The sequence below is a fragment of the Protopterus annectens genome, chromosome 1.part2 (genome assembly GCF_019279795.1).
Source record: "Protopterus annectens isolate FY-2018-M chromosome 1.part2, PAN1.0, whole genome shotgun sequence".
Lineage (NCBI taxonomy): Eukaryota > Metazoa > Chordata > Ceratodontiformes > Protopteridae > Protopterus > Protopterus annectens.
In genome coordinates, this window is record NC_056727.1 from 503,274,657 (window position 1) to 503,301,705 (window position 27,049).

At 40.7% G+C, this 27,049-nt stretch overlaps 1 protein-coding gene across 1 annotated transcript in view; it reads right to left on the reverse strand.

The window, feature by feature from the left end:
- Nucleotides 1–27,049, reverse strand: part of LOC122789817 (two pore calcium channel protein 1-like) — a 2,103,677-nt gene that overhangs the window by 754,345 nt on the left and 1,322,283 nt on the right. The window contains exon 7 of the mRNA XM_044057259.1: nt 19,410–19,511. Within this exon, the coding sequence (XP_043913194.1) occupies nt 19,410–19,511 (102 nt within the window). The remainder of the gene's footprint in view (nt 1–19,409; nt 19,512–27,049) is intronic.

Genomic DNA, 27,049 nt, shown 5'->3' on the forward strand with positions numbered 1-27,049 from the left:
GATGTACCTTACAAGTCACCTGCAACAACTGGAAAGACCACAGAAGTACCTCACCAAGAGGATCACTGGCCTCAACCAGATGCCCTATGCAGCTCGACTGAAGAAACTTCAGCTGTACTCGGTTGCACACTGCCTACTCAGAGGTGATCTCTGCCTGACATACAAGGCCATGTCCAACCCAGAATTGATGGACATGCTCCACCTAAAGAAAACCATATCCCCTCGAGCCACACGCTCCAGGGATCTAAACCTCACCACAACAATAAATAGGATGTTCTGGAGGGATAGATTCCTGTCCCAGAGACTTCCCGTGCTCTAGAACAAGATTCCAATCTACATTAGGCAGAGCTCCTCGCTAACCCTCTTCAAGAGAAACCTTGACGAGTGGATGGGAAACAGAAAGTTTACCCCAGGGATCACTTCAATGGCTCTGCTGGACAGAGGCACAGGGAACTAATATAAGGGGGTGGCGAAAGCCAACACATTCCAGCTAGGTTTATAAATGCCTTCGGGCAGATAGCCTAGTACCTACCTATGAACCTTACAAGACACCTGCAACAGCTGGAAAGACCACAGAAGTACCTCACCAAGAGGATCACTGGCCTCAAACAGATGCCCTATGCAGTTCAACTGAAGAAACTCCAGCTGTACTCGGTTGCATACTGCCTACTCAGAGGTGATCTCTGCCTGACATACAAGGCCATGTCCAACCCAGAATTGATGGACATGCTGCACCTGAAAAAAAACATATCCCCTCGAGCCACACACTCTAGGGATCTAAACCTCACCACAACAATAAATAAGACATGCTGGAGGGATAGATTCCTATCCCAGAGACTTCCCATGCTTTGGAACAAGATTACAATCTACATTAGGCAGAGCTCCTCGCTAACACTCTTCAAGAGAAACCTTGACGAGTGGATGGGAAACAAAGTTTACCTGGGGATCACTTCAGTGGCTCTGCTGGACAGAGGCACAGGGAACTAATCTAAGGGGGTGGCGAAAGCCAACACATTCTGGCTAGGCAGTATTGGAAAATTAATCTAAGTAAAAGGCATGGAAATAGAATCCAGGACCTTCTGCATCAAAGGCATGTCAGTTACATGTTGAGCTACTGAGATTGCAAATAAACATGTTAGTTTTCCAGCTCCCTCCAAGGAAAACAGCACTGATAAAAATGAAACTGCACCAAGCAACATAATACCAACATAAATAATTTATGGGAATTCCAGGATGGCTGCATATTGAGTAACAGCTTAACTCTAGCCCTCCCAGTGTGAAAACAGAAACTCAGCAGAGAAGACCAGTGGACTTTTGTGTTTCTGAGTAAACTTCAATAACTGGCTAGTAACTGCACTACCTGGATGCGAGGAAAAAAAATACAAAGGACCTGAAAGAAAATCAGCTATAAAAGGTGAGGAAAAAACACTGACTGGGAAGAGTACTGCAGCTGTCAACAAAAAGTAATACAACCTCCAGGAATGACTACCAGTAACCTAAAGTGTAAGACAACTGCACACAGACCTGATTAAAATAAACAAAATATTGACGGAGTATATCAACTCAAAAAAGGCTGGAAAAAATGGAAGCTTTAACAGATATTCAGATGAGGTGATAAAAAGTGCTAAAATCAGAACTCAACATGAAGAAAAGGGTAGATGAATATGAGACTGCTAAAGAAGAGATGTTTAAAAAAAAACAGAATTACAGGATACAGCATGTAGTGAAAAAAATAAGTTATGTACTCACCGTAACGTTCCATGTTGGTTGTCCAAAATCTCGCCTTTATTCTTGCTGGTTGAGTTCGGAGCTGATCCTCAGCTCCGACTCGGCTGCATACTAAAGCTCGAGAACTTCCACTGGCTTGAGGCTACATCCTATCCCAAGATGTCTAGCGGCTGTTCCCCAGATCTCATGTGAGAACTAATCACTAATGTATGCTAATAGGCAAGAAGGGAATCAGACCATATGTTGCCAATCTATAATCTCCTCTAGGTCCTCTAGGAAGGGGGTTGGAAGGGTGGGATGCAAGAATGAAGGTGTGAGTCTGGACAACAAACATGGAATGTTATGGTGAGTACATAACTTCTTTATGTTATGTTGTCCTATCTCGCCTTCATTCTTGCTGGTTGGGACAGCGTCCCCAGCACCTTCTTTCTTGGGTGGCTCAAAGGAATAAGCTCTTCAGAACAGTGGAACCAAAGGATGCCCTGTTCCAGGAGGCGACATCTAGTTTGTAATGAGTGATAAAGGTGTGAGGATTGACCCATGTAGCAGCAGCACAAATTGAATCCAATGAAAGTCTAGCCTGAAAAGCAATGGAAGTTAACATCACTCTAGTTGAATGTCCCTTTAATTTTTCCTGGCGGTTCTTTATTGTGAGAGTTACAGACATGGGTGATGGTCTCAATAAGCCATTTAGACAAAGTAACTTTTGAAATTGACATCCGTTTTTTTATTCTCTGAATAGGAAACAAACAATTGGTCTGACTTTCTGAATTCTTTGGTCCTATGCAAATAAAAGCACAACTGTCTATGCACAGCCAATTGGTGGCGTTTGTATCCTGCATTGTTACCATAATTAGGAAAAAATACAAGAAATTCAATAGATTGGTTCAGTAAAAAGGAAGGATTTGTTCCGAGAGAAACTTTGTCTTTGTGAAAAATCAAATATGGAGGACGGACCAACAGAGCTTGCAATTCTGAGACCCTCCTAGTGGAAGTAATGGCTGTTAAAAAGATTGTTTTCCAAGATAAAAATTTTAGTGAACAAGCGGGTGCTGGTTCAAAGGGCAGAAGAATCAAGGATGATACTAAATTTAGGTCCCATGGAGGAGGAGGAGGTTCTGTTAAGGGTGGTCTTAATAGAAATGTACCCCTGAGGAAGGCTTTGCATAATCTGTGGGACATTACATTAGATCAGATGTCTCCCAAATGATAATTTGATATGGCAGCTAATGTACTCATATTGTAGCTGCTGTTGCCCCTTGATTAAAGATTTCTATTAAAAATTCCAAAACTGCAGATATTGGGGTTGTAAAAGGATCTATGTGCCTTTTGTCTGCCCAACAAGAGAACCTCTTCCATTTACTTGCGTACAGTTTCCTAGTCATCTTCTTGTGTGAGGAAACCAAAATGTGTCATACTGCGGGGGATAATTCAGGAAGCCTGGCTAAGATCTGAAGTGGTGTAACCAAGCTGTCAGCTTGAGGCTCTGAAGAGCAGGGTGGAGCGTTCCTGACTGATGCGTCAGAAGATCCAGCGCTGGGCCCAGGATCCACGGCTCCTCTTGAATTTGGGGCCAAAGAAAAGGGAACCATATCTGATGAGACCAGTCGGAAGCCATGAGAATTATCCTGTGACTCAACAACCTGGCTTTCTGAATAACCTTTGAAATTAATGGAAATGGGTGAAAAGCATAAAAAAGTCCCGGGGGCCAATCGTGAACAAGTGCATCCCTCGGTGACACTCCTGGAGGGGAAATGAGGGCAAAATAGTTGCTCCATTTGGCGTTGAAGGGTGTGGCAAAAAGGTTGCAGCAAGGTTGGCCCCATTTGTGAAAGATTTGATCCACAACCTCCTGATTCAGGGACCACTTGTGAGGTATGAGAATTGCTCTGCTTAGTCCGTCTGCTATTATGTTGGATTTCCCCAGGATGTACATTGCTGTCAGAAAGCGATGAGAAGAAATTGCCCATTGCCAAGCTCTCTGGGCCTCTCGACATAGAGGGTAGGCTCTGGTTCCCCCCGTTTGTTGATGTACCATACCACCAACATATTGTCTGTTTGAATCGCAATAGTCCCTATGGGAAGAGAGCTCTGGAATGCTTGCAACACCAGAAGCACCACCCTCATCACTGGGACACTGATGTGCAAGTGGTACTCGTGATCTTTCCAACCCCCTTGAACAGTCTGCCCCAGATAATGCCCCCCCATCCTATCTGGGACGCGTCTGTGGTCACTGTAGCAACAGGCTGGGGAAGAACAAACAATCTGCCTATCGTTACTTGAGTGGAATGAAGCCACCATAGTAGATCCCTCTTGCAAGCATCCATAATCAGAATCTTGTGTGACATGGGTAAGTCCTGCATGGACCATTGGGCAAAGAGTAGCTACTGTAATATCCGCATGTGTAGACATGCCAGCGGGACTAGTGTTATCGCCACTGCCACTGAACCTAAGGCCTTGAGGACAAATTTTGCTTGTACCTTTCTCTTCTTGAGTAGGATAGACACTTGACGGCACAGCGTTTGTATTCTCTCGAGGCAATTTTGTTATGTCGTTTGTGTTTAATTCTGCCCCTATAAAGGTAATATGCTGTAATGGCAACCAGGCAGATTTTCCTATATTTATATTAATGCCCAAGTCTGAGCTGAGATGGATGGTGGCGTCCCTCGCTCTGATTAGTAGATGCTTGGTGGTGGTTGTCAGGAGCCACTTGTCTAAGTATGGAAACACCTGGAATCCTTGACACCTCAGATGAGCAATGACTACTGCCATGCATTTGGTAAACACTCTGGGGGCTGTAGTGAGACCAAAGGGAAGAGCTCTAAACTGATAATGACTGGGTCCCAGTCGGAAGCATAGATATCTTCTGGATTACCTGTCCTTCTGGATTACCTGTCCATCTTTATATGGCAGTACGCATCCTGAAGATCTAAGGAGCACATGCAATTGTCTTGTCCCAGAAAAGGGAGTATAGACTGCAGTTTTACCACCCGGAACTTCTTTTTCTTTACTGACTTGTTGAGTCTGCTGAGATCTAATACTGGTCTCCAGTCCCCTGTCTTTTTTGGAACTAAAAGAACCTTGAGTAAACTCCGGATCCGATTTGGTCTGTGGGGACTTCTTGGATGACACTTTTTTCTAGCAACCTTTGAATTTCTACAATTGCTTGATCTCTTTGACTGGGTGGAATGTCTGCGACAGACTTTGATTGGTGCGGTGGACAGTGAAAAGGAATGTTGTATCCCCTGGCTATAATGGACTGTACCCATCTGTCTTGAGTCAATTGTAGCCAGGCTTCAGGGTACAGTGACAGTCTTCCCCTGACTGCCTCCACAGGTGGACAGGCGTGCCTGCTTTCGGGAGTGCTGGAAGGGCTGAACAGAGAAGGTATTTCTATCACCCTGGTTCTGCGGATCCCCTCTGCCACGTGAACAGTGTCTTCCATTGTTATTTCCCCCTCTGCCTCTGGGGGAAACATCACCACGAGCATCTGACAAGGCTCCTTTGGACTTTTGGAACCACATTTTTATGCTTTTCTGACCTTTGGGATAAGGTCTAGTAGGGGTGGAGAAATGCACTCCTACGGCAGATAGAGTCTTGCCATCGTGTTCACTCCTGGTGAGAATCTCCCTTACTTTCGGCCCAAGCAAGGATGAGCCATCAAATGGGGCGTCAATAAAAGAAGACTTGAAGGGTTCAGCAAACTCACATAGATGCATCCAGGAATGTCTCCTAAGAGCTATTCCTGTGTCTGCTGCCCTACTCGCTCCATCAGCCACAAAGGAAATGAGGCGCATGGAGGAGTTCTTAATAACGGTTAAGGTCGCAAGCTAAGAATTTTTTTTATCTGACATACCCTGAGCTGTAGCACCTTGCAGGGCATCTCCTAGCTCTTTAAGGAGATCCTTCTAAAGTCGAGTAAAATGTGATAAGTAATTCAGCGACCTTAGGGTAAAGGCTGCTGTGGAGAACATACACTTCCCGTATCTGTCCATCATTTGAGACTCCTTGTTTGGTGGATGGACAGATGCAGAAGTTTCAGCTAACTCCTTCTTGGTGGCAGCCGCCACCATCGCATCTACTGGAACTCCCTTTGTCAGATACTGTCTATCTTCCAGGGCCGTAATGAATTTGTTTGGCTTCCTCAGAACAGGCTCCACTGACTCTGGGGAGCCCCATGCCTTCCGACTTACCACAGCCAGGAGCTGATCGAATGGCAGAGACACCCAAGAGGTGGAGGGGCGACAGCCAAATGCCTCCAGGTATACCAATTCATCCTGAGATGGGGAGAGGGTTTCCAGCCGCCCATCTGTTTAAGGATCTCTAGGATATCTGAGAAGGAGACATCTGCCGAGGGTGACTGTGGGAACCCTTGTGGGAACCCTTCTGAGTCCTCTAAGTCAGTATCAGAAGTGACAGACTCAGGGGAGTCTTTTTCTCTTACACTGCCTCTTTTGAGGGACCTCTTCAGGGGGGATGTTTCAGGGAGGTGTCGGAAAAGGGGGTTCCACCCATTGGGGGTCCCTGTGGCACTGACTCTCTACTGTGGGGGTGATGGAGGGATGGTGTAGAAGTAGACGCTGGCCCTTTAGGGGGAAAAGTGGCTGGAGCCGAAGGTGGGGCAGACTCTGTGGAGAGCACACTCCTCATCACCTCGAAGGCACCGCGATCTTGGGCTGAGAGAGACTCCGGTCCCGAGGGACCAGGAGATCTCCTCCACACCAAGGAGGATGGCACTGAGGCTCATGTGGGTGCTGAACTCACCTGTGCCGAAGTACAGAGTGTCGAGAGTTGGCTCCAACAAGGGTCTGACTCAAATCCCCCCTGGAGCCAGCCAGGGAGTGTCAGCTCCCAGATCCCTCGATCGAAGACAGCATCAACGAGATCGGAGCAGACTTCAGAACTGAGATATCGGGGGTGATTACTGGCTCTGCTAGTTCCAGAACAACAACTTCCTGACACTCTGGCTCCGATCTTGTCTGAGTCAGAGGAGGAATGGATGGTACCTGATATTCAATGGTCGGCTCCAAATTCCGATGGGCTGGGCTTGAAAGAATTTTAGCCAGGGCCGGTGTCCGCAGTAACCTCTTCACCACCTGCTCCACGTCATCACCGATAAACTTCTGGAGGACCGAGAGGAGTAGGTAGATTACTTGTGACTACCCGCCACGGACTGTAGTAAGGGAGACTGTGGCACTGAGTGTACTGGCTCCAATGTTGGTGACCGACTCCTTTTTTGGCTCTGCTATGGTTCTGAAGATCCAGATGGATCCAAGGGAAGGTCAGGTTTGTCAGAACCGACAATCTTTGGTTCCGAAGATACTTGTTTTTCACGGCTGCTTGACGGCTCAGACGCCAGAGCTGACGAAGCTGACTTTTTTGGTTTGTTAGATTTAGAGGCTTGATTATCTTCTACCGTTGTCTCAAAAGGCCCTTTCAGTAAACCTCTTAGAATAAGTTTATTCTTTCTTTCCTACATGACCCTTGCACTGAAACCATGACATATGGAGCAGGAGTCCTGCAGATGGACTGCCACTAGACAGTAAACACAACTCGTGTGTCCGTTCGTCAAATACATTTTCTGGGTGCATGAATCACACTTTTTTTTTGTTTCCTTAGTGGACATTATGTCAGGTTAAACAAAAAAACAACTACAGAAGTAAGTAATGTGACAACACAATCAGCCACATAGAAAGCAAAGAGAAAGGTAAGAGAATTTTTTTTTTTAACAAGCAGGGAAAACTAGGTTGGAAAAGAAGTTTCTAAGTTAAATGACAGTCTCCTCCAACAGGAGGAGATGCCTCTAACTTAAACAGTGACTTCAAGGGATAGCAAGGAAGCCCTCTAAGAAAAAACAGGTTGAAAGAGAAAAAGAATCCTCTAATTTAAACGGATCTTTTAAAAGGGAAAGGCCTGAAAGAAAAAAGTAAGTAAAAGTCCAAAAAAACACACCAATTAGGGAAAGACACCACACAAGTAGTAACGCTCAGAAAGGAATATATTAACCTCTAACTAGTAGTTTTTTTATCAAAAGAGAAGATCAGAAAAGGTAATAAAAGATAATAACTAGCCTGAGCCAGCGAAGACAATCCCGATGCTTCAAGCAGCAAACAAGATCTGGGGAACAGCCGCTAGGCATCTTGGGATAGGATGTAGCTTCGAGCCAGTGGAAGATCTCACGCTTTAGTATGCAGCCGAATTGGAGCCAAGGATCGGCTCTGAACCCAACCAGCAAGAATGATGGCAAGATAGGACAACATAACATTAATAGTTATGTACTTACCATAACTTGGTATCTGTGTTATCCGTAGTCACCATTCATCATGTATGGGTCTAGTATCAGACATCAGATCCGAGCCAGCTCACTTAGACAATAGCTTAGCTCAAACTCCTCCAATCTCATAATGCTCTGCTGTCCTCTAACCCCTCAGATTGAGTTTGCCCTGAAGAAAGAAAGACAAAGAGTAGACCTGCCACCAGAAAAGATCCAGCTAATATCCTGACAGTTCCTCAAGAAGGGGGGAAAGGAGGGAGGGATCATGATGAATGGTGACTATGGATAACACAGATACCAAGTTATAGTACATACATAATCTGATGTTATCCTAGTCATCATTCATCACATATTGGTCAAAGTCCACAGCTACTCAATATTCTCAGGTGGCCTCATGGAAGGACATGCCGAAGAACAGTGAAGCCAAAGGAAGCCCTTCCCCTAGGAACTAGGTCAAGCTTGTAATGAGAAATAAAGGTATGAGGGGAAGACCAAGTTGATGCCGCACAAATGTCATCCAAGGATTGACGAGCTGAGAAGGCAGATGATGTAGCCACTGACCTGGTAGAATGAGCCATACCTAGTCCAGGCAAAGGAGTACCAAGCAGGAGTAAATATAAGAAATGCACTGGGAAATTCAATGGGAAATGGTAACTTCTGAAACAGCTTAGCCCTTCCTATTGACTGAAAAGGCCACAAACAACTGGTCTGAAAGCCAAAAAAGTCTTAGTTCTGTGCAAATAAAAATGAAGCTGTCAATGAACAACTAAGGTATGCAAAATGTATTCCCCCTTGTTAGCACAATTAGGAAAGAACACTGGCAGATGGACTGACTGAATAAGATTCACCTCAGTGGTCACTTTTGACATAAAGGAAGGAGTGGGTCTCAAGGCCACTCTATCGTTACGGAATATCAAATAAGGAGGTTTGATGGTAAGAAATTGCAATTTTGATACTCTTTTCATTGAAGTTATAGTCACCAAAAAGGCAGTCTTCCAAGAAAGAACTCTGTGGTCACAGGATGCAGCAGGCTCAAAAGGGGCCTAGTTAAAGATTGCAGCACCAGAGCAAGATCCCATGGTGGAGAAGGATCCTTGACTAGAGGACGAAACTAAAAGACACCTTTCAAGAAGGCTTTGCAGATGCAAGAAGAGAAGGAAGGTCCACTATTGAGATGAAAATTAGAAATTGCTGCCAACTGGACTTTGATCGTAGAGAAATTGGTGCCTTCCTGAAAAACAGAAGCCAGGAAAAGAAGAATGTCAGGAATAGCAGCCGAACATGGATCCAGATTCGGACGTTTAGCCCAAATAGCAAATCTCTTCCAATTACTTTTGTAAACTCTCTTGGTAGAAGATTTTTAAGGAGCAAACATAATGTCCTTCTCAGGGGATGCAAGCCTGGACTTAGCAAGAATCACTGGAATTGGACAAACTAAGCTTGAGACATAAATTCAAAGAAAAAATCTTACTTTAAAGAACTGCCAAAGCTCGAGAGAGGTTGGACACATCTGACACACAAAGGGGCAAACAAGATCTGAGGTAATTTAGAGAGGAGCATTATGGGTAGAGCCTAGTTTGAGAGTTTGGAAGGTGCAAGCTGAAGTAAACGGCCTAGTCAGTTCCGAAGATCAGAACTGAGCCCACAGTTAAGGATTACGTGAAGATTGACAACATCTGATGGATTGTTTTATACCCATCTTATACAGGACCTCTTTTTCTTTGTCAATGCACAACAAAAGATTTCAGTGCCTTTGTAGCTGAAATTAATAGTACAGATTTGTTTAAGGTTTACTTTTTATACCAATACTATGTGTATTAATTATTAGGATGTTTGCATTAAAGTGCAGTTTTAAAGAACTTTCAGTCAAATATTCATAGAAAAACTAATTTTTGTTAATTCTTATTTATGTTTTGAAAGCAATCAAACTGTGTATCAACAGAATTGTTAAAATACAGTTTGTGAAGTTGTCCAGTTCAGTTTTCAAGGATGAAAAGTTCCACAATAATAAATAAAAAAATTCTGACAAATGTGCTTTTAAAAAGAGGGCACCAAGTGAACATTTTAAAGACTGTTAGCAGCCAAGGGAAAAGTTAAAGTACAGTTTGTGAAGTTGTCCAGTTTAATTTTTAAGAATAAAAAGTTTCATAATACAAAAATTCTTACAAATTTGTTTTTAAAAAGAGGGCACCAAGTGAACATTTTAAAGACTGTTAGTAAGCAAGTGCGTGCCAAGTGAAATACAAACTATCAGTTGGTTTTACATACAGAATTTGCTAGCACTATAAATATGAAAAAAAAAAACTTTAATTCCTTCAGTAATGAATTCTCATTGCTTTCCACAGATTCTGATGAGATTAATATTGTTGTTCAACTAAACTGGAGTGCAGTATTAACCAACACTGAATTAACTCAGACACCAGAACTTAGCCTCAGTTTTGTAAATACATGAGGAACTAACTTAAAGGTTTTATGAGAAAGTTTAGCTAAGACCAAAAAAAGACAAGTCTGGTAGACAAGGAAAATGGTTTTTCACTACCTTTTCATTTAATGAGGTGGTTAGTACAAAAAGAGTAATGGGTGGCAAAGGTTGTTTTACATTAAGGGAATAGTCTATTTAGTAAAATGTGAAAGATGTGGGAGTTTCCTTGTAGGCAACTCCACTAGGAAACTGTTGCAGGACCATACATATTAACAGACTTAAGCCACATGTACTAAAATGAGAAAATATAGTTGTGTACACTTACCATAAATGTAGATGTTTGAGTGTATTCACTGTTGCAATCATCACATTTGGGTTATCTACTTGCAGTAGCCCTCAGTCGGTCTGATTATCAAAGTCTTGGATCCTGCGTCGGTTGCTGTCTCATCTTCCATGACGTCAGGTAGTCAGGGGTATAAAGCATGCAGCCAACGCCATTACATCAGTTTTCCTTGCCCCAGATGTCAGGTGCCCCCATAATGAGAAGCAATTACATAGAAAGGTTACACCTCCAACAAAAAAGCAAATACACCAAAAAGCTTTAAGCATAGTAAACAAGAACAGAGGTATAGTCAATAGAAGTCAGGGGGCTGGTGGGAGGGTAACCAGGACTGCAACAGTGAATACACTCGAACATCTACATTTATGGTAAGTGTACACAACTGTACTGTGTTATATTCTTCGTGTTTCACTGTTGCAGTCATCACATTTGGGTAGATTCCCAAAGCTAAGGATGGGAGGAGGTAATTAGATAGCATTAGGATGGGCTATAAGGCCCTTCAAGACTGCAGTGGCAAATCCAGCTCTGGATTTAGAAAAAAATTGGCAAGTGGTAATGCTTGGTGAAGGTATGTACAGAGCTAGAGGTAGCAGCTTCTAGGATGTCCCTGGTAGGGACACCTCTGAGAAAGGCTGTAGAGGTAGATGTAGCCCTGGTTGAATGTGGTCTTATTCCCTGTGGTGTAGGTTTTCCATGATGCTTATAATATAAATGAATGCAATGGCCTATCCACTTAGAAATTGTTTGCTTTGAAATGGCCTTCCCCTCTGTCCCTGCAGCAAATGCAACCAGTAGCTGTTCAGCTTTCCTGAGAGGCTTGGCCCTGTCCAAGTAAAATCTAAGTTGTCTGTGCACGTCCAAGGAGTGCAGTATTCGTTCCCCTTTGTTCTGTGGGTTAGAAAAGAAGGTTGGCAAATGAATGGACTGATTAAGGCCACACTGGATACCACCTTGGGCATGAAGGAGGGATTGGTCCTAAGGGAATCCCTGTCAGCATGAAAGATGATGAAAGGCTCCACTGCCATGAGGGCCTGTAATTCAGACACCCTTCTTGCTGAAGTGATGGCTAGAAGGAAGGCTTTTTCCAAGAGAGGAATTTCAACTCTGCATTTGCAGCTGGCTCAAAGGGAGGTAGAATGAGCTTTTCCAATACAAAGTTAAGGTCCCAGGTTGGAATATGGGCTCTCCTGGGTGGTCTTAAGTTTTTGGCACCTCTGAGGAATTGCTTCAGCAGTGGATGAGAGAAGAGGGGTGGTTCCGTATTGTAATGCGCTGAAATGGCTGAGGCATGAATTTTGATGGAGGAAAAGGAAAGGCCCTTGTGAAGCATCTCAGTTAAGTATTGAAGAATATGGGGCAAATTGGGCACTGCTGTGCCCATCCCCTGAGTTTGGCTCCAGGAACAGAATCTTTTCCATTTTTCAGCATAGGATTTTCTAGTACTAGGCCTCCTTGCCTCCAGAATGACATCCAACACTTGCTTACTGAGGGATGGTAAAGGCGAGATCAGGTAATTAGCCAGGCTGCCAGGTTCAGGGTTTGAAGTTGTGGATGCAGAATTTGGCCCTCCTGTTGGGACAGCAGGGCAGGGGTCTGAGGCAGGTGCCATAGTGCCAGTAGTGACACACTCTGCAAGAGAGGGTACCAGTGTTGGCATGGCCAGTCTAGTGCAATCAGTATTGTCCTTGGTTTGTCCTGTTTGATCTTTAGAAGTAAATTTGAGAGGATAGGCAGAGGGGGAAAGGCATAAACTTTTCCAGGTGAATGACAGGGCATCCACTTTCCAAGCTTGTTTGTGGGGAGTCCTTGTGCAGAATTTGTCCAATTGGTAGTTCTGGGGGGAGGCAAACAGGTCTATCTCTGGGCTCTCCCATTTGTTTCTCAGCATGCTGAATATCCTTGGTTCCAGTTTCCACTCATGTTGGACCATGAGATTTCTGCTTAGGTCATCTGCCTGTGTATTTAGCTTTCCTGGCAGGAATTGAGCCTGTAGGTGCACTTGGTAGCTCAAGGCTGTGTTCCACAGAGCCATGGCTAGTCTGCAGAGAGGGTATGAGTGGGTTCTCCCCTGCTTATTTATGTACCACATAACAGTGGTGTTGTCCGTCTTTACCAATAATTGTCCTGGAAAAATGTGGTCTTTGAAGGCTGTAAGAGCATTCTGTACAGCTAGCATTTCTTTTTGAATGATATGCAAGTGCATTTGACTTGGGTTCCATTTATCTTGAATGCACTGCCCTGCCAAGTGAGCCTCCCATGCACAGTCTAATGCATTTGTTGTTAGGGTTTGGGAGGAAGGAGGTAGAGTGAATGGCAGTCCCTTGTATTGGTGGCAGGCCGCTGCCCACCAAAGGAACTCTATCTGTAGACAAGGTATGATAGGAATCATTGATTCTAGATCCTGAGAATGTTGACACCATAGGCTTTTTAGATACCATTGTAGTTTCCTCATATGCAGTCTTGCATATGGAATTAGTAGAATGCAAGAGGCCATGAACCCCAGGGCTTGCAGTATTTTCCTTTCAGATAGCTGGGTCTTTGTGGCCAGTAGTCTGGAGTAGACTGTCAATTGAATTTGTTTCTCTGGCATGGGGTATGCCATCTGGGAAGTTGTATTCATGGTTGCTCCCAGGAATACCATTTGTTGGGAGGGTACAAGATGTGATTTCTTTTCGTTTATGGTGTACCCCACAGATGTTAGCAATTTCTTTACAAATGCCAAATGATTTAATAGTATGTCCTGGCTTTCTGCCTGAATTAGACAATTGTCCAGGAATAGGTATATTTGAATATTTCTTTGCCTGCAAAATGCAATGACTGGAGCTAGGCATTTTGTGAATACCCAGGGCACAGTAGATAAAAGCCAAAGGGCAATGCAGAGAACTGATAGTGCATGTAGCCTGCTATGAAACATAGGTATCTTTTGCAAGATTCCCTTATTGGGATGTGCAGGTAGGCTTCCTTTAAATCCAGTGTTGCCAACCAGGCATCTTTGCCTAGCATGGGAAGCAGCTGATGAAGAGTTAGCATCTTGAATTTTGGGCTTACCAAAAATGTGTTTAGGATAGACAGGTCCAGGATAGGACACCAGGAATTGTCTTTTCTGGGCACCAGAAAAAGTTTTGAGTAGAAACCTTGCCCCCATTCTTCTTCTGGGACAGGCTGAATAGCCCTGATGCTTAAAAGAGAGAACTTGCTTTTGAGCCTCTGCCCACTGATTTGGGGGTAGGTCTGGCCAACCATTTGGGGTTGGTAAGGAGTGGAAGTGGAATCTGTATCCTTGGGAAACTATATGTAAAACCCATTTGTCCTGGGTAATGAGTTCCCAATTCTTCGCATGCAGGGCAATCTTTCCCCCTAAAGGAACAGTCAGCTGAGCAGGGCTTGGAAGGTTTAAAGTTAAGTCATTCTCCCTGCTTTGGAAGTGGAAGCCCCCCCGCCGCCACTGCTTAGGCCTGTGAGTACCTTGGGACTGAAGCCTGGGTTTTCTGCTGGTTCTGGGTTTGGACTGAGAAGGCCTGGAAGAGGCAGGAAAGGACCACTTCTTAGACGGCCAATGCCTATTAAATCTGTGAAGCTGTACTTGTAGGAAATATTTAACAGTTTTTACATAGATTTAGCTTTTTCCTCCATCTTTTTTAAGTACTATTTCTGCTTTGTTGCCAAACAGGCGGTCTTGGTTTAAGGGAGCATTCAGTAATTTAGCTTTAACATGATCTGGCAAAGATTGCTCCTTAAGCCAAGCATGCCTTCTAAGTACAGACTCAATGACAGTAGCCCTGCAAGATGCCTCTAATGAATCAAAACCACATTGCAAAGTATGTTTTCCAACTTGTTAAGCAGAATGCATTAAATCCTGCAAATATTTATTTTCAGCACAGTCAGGAATCAACATCAATTTCTGTTTAAGCAATCCAATAATATGCTGCTGATACTTTAACATATGAAACTGGTAGTTTAAGGCCCTAATGGCCAAAGTTGCAGAAGTGTATACCTTCTTACCCCATCTATCCATGCCCTGGAATCTCTATCAGAGGGGCTAGGATTTTTGGCAGTACTTGCCTTAATGCCCTTGGGTCCCTGCAAAATGGTCTCAGGATCCGCAGTAGGATTTTTAAAAAGGAACTTGTGAGAGTCAGGTACCCTGTAATACCGATCAGGTTTTCTGGGAGCAGAAGGTAAAGAGTCAGGGGCCAGGCTAGATTACGAGAAGGCATAATCTACAATGTCCAGTACAGAAGGGATAGCTAAACGCCTGTGTTGAGGCAGGAGTAAAAATTCCTTAAGTCTCTTTTTGGAATAATCCTGGCTTTCCCAGCAGAAATGCTCCCTAAGAGTATGCAAGGTTTCACCAAAAGAGAAATCCTCTGGAGGAAAAGCAGAGGGAATGGAGTCCTCTGCATCAGAATCCTCATAGGTAGATAAGGGCAAATCCTGGTCATCAGAGAAAACAGAAATTTCAGAATCCTGATCAGAAGAATGAGAAGGAAAATCAGTCCCAAGTCTCTTAGAGGGCAAAGGGTGGCTTCCCCCTGATTAGAGTAATAAGGTCTTCAGCCATTCTTATCATTTGTTTTTTAGGCATATTGGGCCTGACCATGCGGTCTGGGCAATGGTTTTCTAGGCATAGATAATATTTTAGGCCTTGAAGAAGAAGATTGCGTTGGTTTAATATGCAAGTCAGTAAGCCTGACACACCCTCGGAAGCCTGTGCCTGCACAACGGCTCCGGACCCATCCAAGGTTGAGACATCCGCAGGCTCCACAGTCAAAGAAGCATCTCGAGGCATACTGGACTCCAAATGGGTTTCAGTAGAGGCCTGAGAATCTAAAGTAGCGGGCATTAGGGGCTGCGAAAGTGCCTCACTGAGTACCGGTGAACTGGCGACTAGCTTAGGAGAAGCGTCGTCGGCGGTTTTGGACCTATGCAGTCTGTCTCTGTCTTTAACTTTGCTTTTTTTCAGGATGTCGCTAGCCGGGTTGCTTACCAAAGCCATTTCTGGATAATTGAACCGAGTACCAAAATATTTAGATGCGTAAATGAACCAACAATGAATAGTATGAGGTTTGAATAAGGCACAAAACCGACATCGAGGTACGTCGTGGTCTGGGCCTAAGCAAGGAATGCAGTATGAATGAAAATCTTTATGAGATATTTGCTTTCCACAAGAAATACAATTGTTAACTTTTAATGATATCGGTTTAGAGCAAGAAAAGGGTTCCCCAATGGGGTACTTAGCTTAGTTGAAGACTTCGGATCTGAAACTCGAAAACGAAAATTTCAGGAGTCGGCCGACCAGCACTTGCAAAATGCTTCTGCTTCGGGCACCAAACGGCAAGAAAGACTGATGTAATGGCGTCAGCTGCATGCTTTATACCCGTGACTACCTGACGTCATGGAAGATGAGACAGCAACCAACTCAGGACCCAAGACTTTGATAACCAGGCCGACTGAGGGCTACTGCAAGCAGATAACCCAAATGTGATGACAGCAACAGTGAAACACGAAGAACATCAATGCATTATATAAGTATAATAGACTTTGTGTCAGTTTCATGATATTAAAGTTTTCTGTCATCAAAAAGGTAAACTTGGATTATGGTTGGGGCATTGATAGCATTGAGACGAGACAGTTACATTGTCAATTCTCTTAAATGAAAATCAACCCCCAGTATAAATTAATGATTTACTACAAAATTAGTTTTATGTATGAGAACACAAAGAGTGCTACTGACCTTGTTTCACACTTTTTATTAATGCTTTAGAAATGTTTATAGTATGTTTTTACCAGTGAGCTTGTTGCATTATGGGGCTATCTTTGAGTACATAATGAGACATGGTTCATTGTGCTAGCCATTCTTATGAAGTCTCTGTGTTAAAGTGAGATGAAAGAGCTCAATTTTCATCTAAATGAAGTATCCCTTGGTGTATCTCATTTTATTATTTTTTGCTGTGTTATGCCAGTCTGTGTACCGCATTTTTTAGAATATACAATTATTATTAAACTGGCACATCTTCTGCGGTGGGGCAGCAGTAGCATTGTTGCCTCACAGCAAGAGGTTCTCCCGTTCGATTCTCGGCTGGAGTGCGGGGAGTGCCTTCTGTGTGGAGTCTGCATGTCCTCCCCGCAGTTTGGTGGGCGTTCAAAAGACATGCGTAAATGGGCGTGCCTTCGTTGAAGGTTGAACATCGAGCTGGCACCTCGGCATTAGTGAAAATCTACTGCCAATAAATAGCAGACCAGAGTTCCGCTGTAGCGAACCCTAACCGGGAAAAGCTGAAAGACAACAACATTAAACTGGTACATCTCCAATCCTGGTTCTGTTTCACAGAGACAAAGTCCTGATTATAATCCAGGCATTTGAAATTTACTGGCAGATTAGGTGCCTGAAGAGTAAGGCAGGGAATGGGAGATTATAGTCCTGGGTCAGCTGACTACTCTTGTTTAAGTGAAGGCTTGCAATTTCACAATGGTCGCAGGACTGAGACTCGTGGGCTTGGCGGTCCCAAGCCTCTCGGGGGGAGGTAGCTCTCTGGGGTCATGTAAGTGGGAGCACATACATGTCAGGAGAAGAGTGTAGGACCTACCCCCTCCTACAGTGATGGAAAACAGGGTTAGGGCCACTCAAGAAGAAAAGTGCAGAGCCTGTGCATATGATGGCTTACAGGATTGGTTCTCACACACTGGAAAGGAGGACCAAGAGCTGGCATCTCCGGGTCCTAATTAAGAAAATTACACAAGGATTGAAAGAAGGATTACACATTTTAAAGGACATTTTTATAGATGAATATGCTGGCCCACAGCCTTTAGGAAGCACATTGATTGCAAAATAGGTGATCAATTTTTGTTGACAAACTTAGCATACTAAGAAATATATGGGATACCTTTCTCTCGGTTGACAGACACTAACATACTGAAGAACTGTGTTAGCTAACATTCATTGAGATTAATAGAGTTATGCCTTGTAACATAATGCCTGTGGTTCAGGAACGGAATGAAAAGTACAGATCTATGTTTGGAAAAGACACCACAGCTTCTCTGCATCCAGGCTGAAACAAAAATTAGAAATGAAACAAATTCTGAACTTTGAAACACAGCTAAAACTTCATATTAATGGAAAAAATTATGCTGCCGAAAATGTATTCATCACTTTATAATAACAATAATACACTATAAGCAAAGATTTGGAACCATATCACCACTTACATTTAAAAGGCCTTTAGAAAACACAACTCCACAGAGGGGTAACTAAGTTTGTCACTCATGAAGCTCTAATACAGTTTAAGGGAAGAACTGTTTTGTGTTTATCAGGATGAAGGTATCTGACCATCTAATTATACTTCATTATCTCAACATTTTGTAAAATCAAAAGAGAAACTTTGTGCATAAGAAACTGATTTTGTTGAAAAATATTATATCATAACAGCTTTACAGCATGGATTCTTCAGTGGATAAAGAATCCACAGTGCACTGTGTCTTAGACAACCTATTAACTTTTCCAAGGACTTACTAACTGATAGGCTGCTTAATTTGTTACTTAATCATGATTGCCCTGAAGTAGGATTAAGTACAGGTGTATGTTCCATGAGGATCATTTGTGAGACCAATCCAAAGATTTACTAACCGAAAGGCTGCTTAATTTACTTAATCATGATTGCCCTGAGGTGGGATTAAGTACAGGCATATTATGAGGGTCATTTGTGAGACCAATCCTCCTCTCAGTTTTTATACAAAATAACTAAGGGTTATGTGGTCCAAATGACACACTCTACACTGAGAACTTGGTAATGCTCAGCACAAGGTTACTAATAATAACAAGGAGCTACAATTAAAATTTCATTAAGACTTGGAATTGGTTCCTTGCCAAAAGGATTATACTGACATCTATAAGAACAACTCACTGCTCTTAGGTTCATAGATTAGTACTAGGCTAATTGCCTTTGTGGACCATTTTAAGCCTAGCCAATTACCCCATGTGAGAATCAAACCCTGCACATTATGTTTGTAAGGTAAACACCTTAACTATTATGCCAATCTCCCTTAGGAACAGAGCAAGCTTACTTGGGCACTTACACTCAAGATTCTTGATTCCACTCATGCCCAACTGTAATAGATTACCTTCTTCAAATATTGCTGGGGTATAGTTAGGTCCTACTGCTATACTGTTTAGTACTCTGTTATCCAACCTGTGTTTGTTCTTTGGATTCACGAAGATGAATTTGACATTTGGCTGTATATGTAATCAGGTAGCATTCAAAGTACTACTTTAAAAATCTTTTGTAACTATTTCTATGTTTTGTGTTGTACTTCTGGTCCAGGTTATGGCTACAAACAATCCCTCAACCAGACCATCGTACCTGGTTAAATCTTATGTGCCCAAGTCAATAACTGTCAAAGAGGTCTGCAAAGTAAAGCAGTACTTAACAAATAAGCTAACTTAGGATGATTTCTTTTTTGTATAACTTACTTTTAAATACTCTTTGTTGTTGACATGGGGAAGATTACAGAGTCAGTGACACTATCATCGGCAGAACCAAGTTTGGTTTAGAAGTTTTATATTGTTGAAATAATCCTTTTGGAGTGTAACATTATTTAATTTGCATCACATGCTTAAAAAGTTAGTAAAGTTGAAAGAAAACACATACATGACATCAGGGCTGTTTGCTGTGGTTACCAAGACATACATATCGAAAAGGGCATCAAGGTAGTCCTTAAAGTACTGCTTTCCATCAATTGTTACGAGATTCCTGTAAAGAAATTACAGATATTTAATCTATATACATAATTTTGCTTCATTTAGCCATTCATTTTAACTACATAGGTTTCAACTGTCAATGCTTCCCCACTTTTCAAAGGAGACCTAGGAAATGAACTTATTTCAATAAGTTAAAATAGGCTTCATCAATAAACTGGAGAAGTGTATATACAGAAGTAAATATGATTTACAGGCATAGATTATTGTACAGCACACTAGCATAATAATAAATAGGTAAAACATTTACTTTGCTCTTCTTCCTAAGAATCCACCAAATGTTTAACATAATCCTATAAGTGGCAAATGAGATTTGAAGTAATACAGTAGTCAGGGGCATTATGGGTAAGGGAGGAGCTCGAGAGGTGGATCCTAGAATCTAGAGAAAGGTGCCAAGTCGGATCCAAGGATCAGATCTGAACCCCATTCATTGAGAAATGAATAAAAATGACATCATCAGATCAATTTTTTTTAGAACATAGCAAAAAGGTTTATATCACAGTGGCAGAGATGATGAAACAAGATAAGATGGGTCCTTTTCATCCAAATGCTCTAGTTCAAAAGGTAGAAAGATTACTCAGCCAATCCATTCAGGAAAACCCCCAAGAAAGACCAAGCCAAGCTAGAGTTGTCACTGTATAATATCTTAAACCTTCTGTGGTGGAAGCCCACAGGATACAGCCAAATTATGCTGTGATGTGGATATCCCACCACTGCCAACCAATATGTGACAACCCACCACTGGGGCCAGTAATCAAGAAGCCTCAATCCTCACCACTGGCACCAGTGGGGGGCATTCGCTGGGAAGATAACAGGTATGCACACAGTATTTCCAGATGCAGCTCTCTGCATCAAGTGCAATTTCCCTTAAGAGCACACAGAGACCACAGTCAGTCCAGGGCTGGTTTCTCCCTCTTTCTCCAGATCCCCAGTTAGACTTCCCACTGTCAAAGCTAGAGTTGAGATCTCAGATGAGTGTCCAAGCTAAGGCCTCCAGCACCCTCTCTGTCCAACCAGTGCTTCGTGACCCTGCCCAAGTAGCTGACATACACGCTCAGATTCGATTTACACCCACACACACACACACACACACACACACACACACACACACACACACACACACACGCACACACACACACACACACACACACACACACACACACACACACACACACACACACACCTGGGAAAGGCTGGTGCAGGTTTACTAGCTATGCACCCTTCTGCCCAGACTATAAGGTAGTTATGACTGCCACCAGACACCAATATTCTGAGTGAAATTAATATTAATACAAATGGTACTTTGACCAAGAGCAAGGCTATTAGGAGTGGCGCACATAGTGTCACCACATAAATATGCAGGTACTCTCAAAACTTAAATATCTCTACAAAGATCAGCCACAATGAAAGGTTTAAATATATTTAATAATAAATAATAAAAGAACAAGAAAATACTAAGTATATATCCACAGTGACATCAGAGCTCAAATCACAGGAAATATTGAAAACAACACTGAAGGACAAGCTCAGACAAAGAAAGGCAATATTTAACCTAAGCTTCACTATATTCCTGATTGTATCTGCGAGAGTTACTATTCCCTACTTACTTAAAACAGCAAGGCGGTTAATGTGGTGAACTGTTCTTCTTCTTGTCAGGCCCAAGACAGAATACAGAATGCTCAGTCTCACGAAGAGACTTCTCAAAATAATATCTAAAATATTATTTCTGAGACAGCTTGCAGAATGACATCACTTCTGGTCATCTTACTTCTAGTTCCAATGCAAACTCCCATTGCCGGAAGCTGGCAAGACTTAGCACCTACCTGTAAAAATACACACACAAGAGCTTTTGCTCAGTTCTTTTGCAGGTGAGGAAGTCAAAAAACAATTGCATACTTCCACACTTCCAGGGAAGTAATTAGTTCACTCCAAAGACAATACAGAAAGCCTCCTTGCACAGACTTTACCTCTCTGGCTGCATTGAAACCTGTGAGATAGCATATTTATGGCCTAGCTTATAAAGTGATTTAATTTCAGATATTTTTTTAAAGTTTGCTGAACTGAGGTTAACCTCCTGATTCCCAATTTCTTCTGTTAAAACGTATACATTTAAACACAGTTACAATAGTGCATGTACATTTCTGTACTCTCCAATAGGGCACACTGTGGATACATTTCAAACATAAGCACTTTACAAAAACCTTTTCAACACAAATATCTGTACAAATCAGTTTAATATACCCATGACATGCAATTCTAATAAATTTGTAACACCAGCATCTTGTATAAATCAGTTTGATATTCACACATCATATAATTACTTAAAAAATCCAGCTAGCTGTACTTGCAGTACCTCCTTTCATCACAGATGTCTTAAGGACATATCAGTGTTTCAGCTACATGGCTTCTGAATGTCCATGAATTTTTACTTTTTAAGTCTTTATGGGTACATTCAAGCCAATAAAGTCACATCTCATTAGCTGTAGACATGACATCGTTTGGTCTTTTTTTGACCTCATCTGTACTGCATTAGTTGATTCTTTGGCAATACTTTAGAAACCCAGAGCTTAAAATCAAGCCTGATGTCCATAAACATTCTAGCTTGGCTGGGTCTTTCTTGCATCTTTTCTAAATGGTTTGTCTGTGTGACCTTTTTACCCTTTGGTTTGATGTTATTTTGAATATTGTGCAGGCACCCTAATGTTTATTGATATCAGGCTTGATTTTAAGCTCTGTATGTCCTCAAGGCATCCTTTGCATATATTCCCTAGCTTGGTTGGCAGTGAATATATGAAAGCTGTTTAGTAAATATGGAAGCAAAAATGTTAGGTCTGCAGTGGATATAAAAAGTGTACACACCCCTGTTAAAATATCAGGTTTTTGTGAGACCACAATAAATAATTTCAAAACTTTTCCCAGCTTTAATGTGACCTATAACCTGTACAATTAAACTGAAAAACAAATCTGTTAGGGGAAAAATATAAAAAATAAAAAACGTACAATACGCAGGTTGCATAAGTGTGCACACCTTTAAACTAATACTATGTTGGGTGTGCAACCCTTAAACCAATACTATGTTGAAGCACCTTTTGATTTGGTTACAGCATTTAGTCTTCTTGGGTAACAGTCTATCAGCATGGCACATCTTGACTTGACAATATCTGCACCCTCTTCCATGCAAAAGCGCTCCAAAACTTATAAATATTGCGAGGGCATCTCTTGTGCACAGCCCTCTTCAGGTCACCTCCCAGATTTTCTATTGGATTTAGGTCTGGGCTCTGGCTGGGCAATTCCAAAACTTTCATTTTCTTCTGGTGAAGCCATTCTTTTGTTGATTTGGATGTATGCTTGGGGGGGGGTCATTGTCATGTTGAAAGGTAAAATTCCTCTTCATCTTCAGCTTTCTAGCAGACCCCTGAAGGTTTGGGGCCAAAAATGACTGGTATTTGGAACTGTTCATAATTCCCTCTACCTTTATAAAGCCCCAGTTCCAGCTGAAGAAAAGCAACTCCAAAACATGATACTGCCACCACCATGCATCACCATGGGATGGTGTTCTTTTGGTGATGCAAAGTGTTGTTTTCGCACCAAACGTACCTTTTGGAATTGTGACCAGAAAGTTCAACCTTGGTCTCATCAGACCATAACACATTTTCCAACATGCTTTTGGGAGACGATGTATTGTTCTGCAACTTTTAGCCGGGCCTGGATGTTTTTCTGTGTAAGAAAAGGCTTCCGTCTTGCAACCCTACTCCATAGTCCAGACATATGCAGAATATGGGAGATGATTGTCACATGCATTACACAACCAGTACTTGCCAGAAATTCCTGCAGCTCCTTCAGTGTTGCTGTAGGTCTCTTGACAGCCTCCCTGACCATGTTTTCTCTCGTCTTTTCATCAGTTTTGGAGGGACGTCCAGTTCTTTGCAACTTCACTGTTGTCCCATATTTTCTCCACTTTTTGATGGCTGTCTTCACTGTGTTCCATGGTATATCCAATGCTGTGGAACTTTTTCTGTACCCTTCTCCTGACTAATACCATTTAACAATTAGATCCCTTTGATGCTTTGTAAATTCTCTGTGAACCATGGCTTTTGCTGTAGCAGACAACTGAGTAAACGTCAGGAAAATCCTACTAGGACTGCTGAACTTTATTTGGGGTTTTTCAGAGTCTCTTTAATTGATGGCAAGTGTGTACCCAAGAAGACTGAATGCTATAATTAAATCAAAAGATGCTTCAGCAAAGTACTACTTTAAGGGTGTGCACACACAGCAAAGTATTAGTTTAAGGGTGTGCACACTTATGTAACCAGTGCACTGTACTTTTTTATTTTCTATATTTTTTCCCCTAAAAGATTTGTTTTTCAATTGAATTGCACAGGTTATAGGTCACATTAAAGATGGGCAAGGTTTTGAAATTATTTATTGTGGCCTCATTTTTTTATATCACAAAAACCTGGCATTTTAACAGGGGTGTGTAAACTTTTTATATACATTGTAAGTTAGTTAAGTACAGGTGGAGTAGAAGAAATAAGATCAGGGAAGGCAAACAAAACAAAAGTAGGAAGCATCATTCATGCAGTGCAAAGGACAGAAAGCATATACAATTTTTTTAAACAATTTTATTGATTTTGATTTTAACAAACTTATAAGCAGTCACATAAAAGTGTATAAGATAATATGAATTACAAATTTAAGAATTAATAACATACGTTTATCACATTTAAATATGAATATAACATTAAAAAAAATCATATAAAAGTATATACAAAGACATCCAGTATTTATACTTTAGAAAACACTGTAATCCTCAGTTTGTAGCTTATTTCACATATGAAAAGAGGAAAGTCAATTACATTTATGAAGAAGGTTCATTCTTTTCTAACAAATTTTGCAAGTTAACCCACAGATGATGTTCATATGTCTTTCTAGTTGTTCTAGAAATTGTGTTTTTTATCTGTAGATGACATACGTCTTTTAATTTATTAGTAAACTCAGAGAATGTAGGAGGATATTTTGAGATCCAGTTTTGAGTTATGGCCTTTCTAGCCACTGCCAATATGGCCACAGTAATGGATAATTTATTTTTCTAACACATTGTGGAATAGGTGTATTAACTATAACTAAAGATTTATTCAATATGAAATTATCTGAAAAGAGTGCTTTTAAAAATTAATTTATATCATTCCAAAAGGTGTTTAAAGTATGACAATTAAAAAACATACGAGTCCAGTTAATATCTACACTACAGTTACATCTATTACAAATGTTTTGTTTTTTGTTGATTTTATCCATTAATTGTGGTGTGTAAAAAGATCTGTTCATAAATCTCCCAAGTATATATTTTCCATTTCAAAGAAAAATATGTTTTCCCTGATGATTGTAGTATATTAGCCTTGTCTTGCTCACATGGGAGATTATTGTTAATTGAGCTATAGTTGTTCCAGTAGTTATGTGGATAGCAAAATGTTTCTTCTCTCTCGGGACTCTGTAAATAAAGGAGAGATTACCTGAATAAGTGTGTTTATGTAACAGAACTGATTGAAAAAATCTGTAGTAAGATTTTAGCGTAATGTTTATTAGTTGATGAAAATAATTCTAATTTACTGTCAAGATATACTATGAGTGTTTGTATATCTAGCCATATGGATTTATCAAGTCCATATTCCTGTATACTATGATCAACTGATTTTGTCTTGTATTCAGATGTTAATTGGAGCCAAAATTTGAGTTGAGTATTTTTAAATAAGGTAATCTTATTAATATCGGAGGTTAGAAAAGTCTCTTGTGTGAATGCTATGGGGAATAATAAGAAAAAACAATCTTTGTATTTAATATGTTTAAATATAAAATTCCTAAATTTAATTATAATAGGATGTATGTAACTGGCAGTATTAGGATTAACATGAGTGGCAAAATAATCTTTTAAATCCATATAATAGGAGCACTTATAATTTGTAATTGAAATGTTGAAGGTCTCGTTATAAGCTGCATAGCTGATAATTCCCAGAAAGATTTCCATTTAGCTGAATAAATAATATCTAAAAGGTGTGGAATTGTTCTAATTAGAGGAGATAGAGTAAAGAATTAGATCTGAAAATGCTATCCCACCATTATTCCAACTAATAATATGTTGATTAATTGCAATTCTTATTTTTATTGGGACCAAAAGAATCTTAAAATCAGTGCGTTTCCATTTCAAAGAAAAATATGTTTTCCCTGATGATTGTAGTATATTAGCCTTGTCTTTCTCACATGGGAGATTATTGTTAATTGAGCTATAGTTGTTCCAGTAGTTATGTGGATAGCAAAATGTTTCTTCTCTCTCAGGACTCTGTAAATAAAGGAGAGATTACCTGAATAAGTTTGTTTATGTAACAGAACTGACTGAAAAAATCTGTAGTAAGATTTTAGCGTAATGTTTATTAGTTGATGAAATTAATTCTAATTTACTGTCAAGATATACTATGAGTGTTTGTATATCTAGCCATATGGATTTATCAAGTCCATATTCCTGTATACTATGATCAACTGATTTTGTCTTGTATTCAGATGTTAATTGGAGCCAAAATTTGAGTTGAGTATTTTTAAATAAGGTAATCTTATTAATATCGGAGGTTAGAAAAGTCTCTTGTGTGAATGCTATGGGGAATAATAAGAAAAAACAATCTTTGTATTTAATATGTTTAAATATAAAATTCCTAAAGTTAATTATAATAGGATGTATGTAACTGGCAGTATTAGGATTAACATGAGTGGCAAAATAATCTTTTAAATCCATATAATAGGAGCACTTATAATTTGTAATTGAAATGTTGAAGGTCTCGTTATAAGCTGCATAGCTGATAATTCCCAGAAAGATTTCCATTTAGCTGAATAAATAATATCTAAAAGGTGTGGAATTGTTCTAATTAGAGGAGATAGAGTAAAGAATTAGATCTGGAAATGCTATCCCACCATTATTCCAACTAATAATATGTTGATTAATTGCAATTCTTGTTTTTATTGGGACCAAAAGAATCTTAAAATCAGTATGTTTAATTTATTAATAAACTTTTTTAAAGGAAGAATTTGAATAGATTGTATAATGTATAAAATTATGGATAAATTATCATTTTTATAACAGTCTTTCTTCAGTAGTGAATAGTACTGTATTCCAATTTGAAAATAAATCTTGAATATTTTGCAAACATTTGTTATAATTTAATTGTATTATTGATTTTACATCTTTGGCAAGAATAATTCCAAGATAAGTAATATGATCTGTATTAGGGATATGATTAGTATAGTCCATAATATATATTTTTTTATTATTAAGAGTATATGGGTAAGATTTTGGTTTTATTATCATTAAATGATAAACCAGACATCATCTGAAAAGTTTTGATCAATTCAAATAGTGACAGAAATGAGGAGCCATTTCCTCTTGTGGTAATAAGTATATCATCTACAAACAAATTAATCTTCGCTATTATGTCTTTATCACCAAACCCTCTATATTTTATTATTCCTTATTTCATTTGCTCAAGGTTT